This window comes from Leptopilina boulardi, unplaced genomic scaffold (genome assembly GCF_019393585.1).
Source record: "Leptopilina boulardi isolate dan_hultmark-lab unplaced genomic scaffold, ZJU_Lbou_2.1 LbouV2_324, whole genome shotgun sequence".
Taxonomy (NCBI): Eukaryota; Metazoa; Arthropoda; class Insecta; order Hymenoptera; family Figitidae; genus Leptopilina; species Leptopilina boulardi.
This window is the reverse complement of record NW_026137890.1, coordinates 1,215,786-1,217,540: the sequence shown is the minus strand read 5'-3', so window position 1 is coordinate 1,217,540 and position 1,755 is coordinate 1,215,786. Positions and strand designations below refer to the sequence as shown.

Genomic DNA, 1,755 nt, shown 5'->3' with positions numbered 1-1,755 from the left:
TAAAAGGAAAAAAAGAGCATACAGTTATACATATTATATACAATAATAAAATTAGCACGTTATTAGAATTACATTAATAAGAAAAATTACGGTTGTAATATATACTTACTTTAAAGTGACGCCGCAAAAAAAAAAAAAAAAAAAAAAGAACAGGGCGAATTAGAAATAGACAAGGGTAAACTTACTTAATAAAAATTAGGACCAGCCCACCGATATTCCGTTCGGATGGAACCATCAGCCAAGACTCCTACGCCGAGCGATCAGCTGCAGGACCACTTGCTCGTCAGCCGCAGGGGGTTCTAAAAAAAAAAAAAAAAAATAAATAAAAAAAAAAAAAAATAATAAATAAAAAAAAAAAAAGGGGAATTTTGTTTTTGTTAAAATTATTATTATATATATTATTTGAAATAAATACTCAACATAGGGACGAAGAGGGAGATCACTGTTCAGCAAATGTTCAGCCGAACTGTGCGCCGGAATACTATAAAGATGGCCTAAAAAAAAAAAAAAATAAAAAAATAAAAAAAAAGGAGGGGGTAGTGAAAAAGTTATAATTTTTATTTACATACATTAACTGAATTATTAGAAGTAATAAAAATAAGCTAATACCTTCCAAAGGTAAACCCTCCGGAAAATAGGGGTTGGTCTGGGTGGAGCTGGCTCGTGTCAAGCGAGATCCAACGGATTCAACACCAGTAGAAAGGGGGGCTAAAAAAAAAAAAAAGAGGAAAAATTTAATAAAATAAAAATTTTTTTTTAATAAAAAGTGAGGACGGGGTAAAATATAGGGGTATAAAAAGATATTTTTTTTTGGGAGGCTACTAACCTGGACTATAAGGTCGTGCATGGGCGTCAAAATACGCCTCAAATACAGGATCAGGGGAAGCAGGAGTGTCCGGTATTTCACTTTGGGCGGCTAGAAAGAAAATTTTTTTTTAAATATTTTAGAAAAAAAAAAAAAAAACAAACTAAATAAAAATAAAAAAAAAAAAAGAAAAAAAAAAATTTTTTTTTATGCAAAACATTATTTTTTTTAAAAAGTTAGGGGTAGTTATAGACACTTACGGGTACTAGTGAGTAAGGGTAGAGTAGAGGCGTCACTGATTGCACTACAAGTGGAATCAATCTCTACCTCGGGCCAAACAATGTCCTCACGGCGGGTAAGGGAAACAAACTCCAAATCACTGGAGCCGGAGGCAGGGGAACTCATAATACTAAAAAAAAAAGGGGAGAAAATTAAGAAACTATAAGTTTAAAATATAATTAGTATGTTTTGTTTGGGGAGGGAACAATTAATTATTAACTAATAATCAACATTTGATTATTATTGATTTAAGTAGTTATTAATTTGAGTTGGTTAAGTAATTAATTGATTAATTGATTAAGTGACATTTAAAAAAAAAAAAGGAAAAAAAAATATATATTATATTAATCAAGGGATAGAACTAACAAGGGTAATGCATCTTTCTTTGGGGAGTTAATTTGTTTAAATAAAAAAAATATAAATATATATATATAAGAATAAAAAGATATAAAATAAATGCCGCTAAACGACGTTAAGAACTAAGAGAGAAATAATATAAAGCCACTCATGCATTAGGCATAAGAGTAACAGGGAAAGACAATGAGAAAACAGAGAGGACCGAAGGTTGTGAGCAAAGTGCATTGGAGAGAGAGAGAGAGAGTGAACGGGGAGTTGCAGCACGCAGTTTCTTTCTCTCTCGCACAATGTCGAGGGACGCGAGGGGAGCTTAC

The 1,755-nt window shown here is 31.8% G+C and overlaps 1 protein-coding gene across 1 annotated transcript; it reads right to left on the bottom strand.

Annotated features, from left to right (window-relative positions):
• Positions 1–283: 283 nt before the first annotated feature.
• LOC127284348 (uncharacterized) lies at positions 284–1,297 on the bottom strand. The gene is made up of 5 exons (XM_051309744.1): positions 1,066–1,297; positions 827–916; positions 610–708; positions 416–494; positions 284–299 (listed from the first exon to the last, which is right to left on the bottom strand). Exons 1-5 carry the CDS (start codon positions 1,208–1,210, stop codon positions 284–286), a joined length of 429 nt encoding a protein of 142 aa, XP_051165701.1. The 5' UTR covers positions 1,211–1,297.
• Between the last annotated feature and the right edge of the window lie 458 nt (positions 1,298–1,755).

Bases quoted from the DNA above. Each gene is read 5' to 3' on its own strand.
- LOC127284348 (XM_051309744.1), bottom strand. From the start codon at position 1,210: ATGAGTTCCCCTGCCTCCGGCTCCAGTGATTTGGAGTTTGTTTCCCTT. The intron at 917-1,065 runs GTAAGTGTCTAT...TTTTCTTTCTAG, and splicing joins ACCCTTACTCACTAGTACCC to CCGCCCAAAGTGAAATACCG. The intron at 709-826 runs GTTAGTAGCCTC...TTTTTTTTTTAG, and splicing joins TGCACGACCTTATAGTCCAG to CCCCCCTTTCTACTGGTGTT.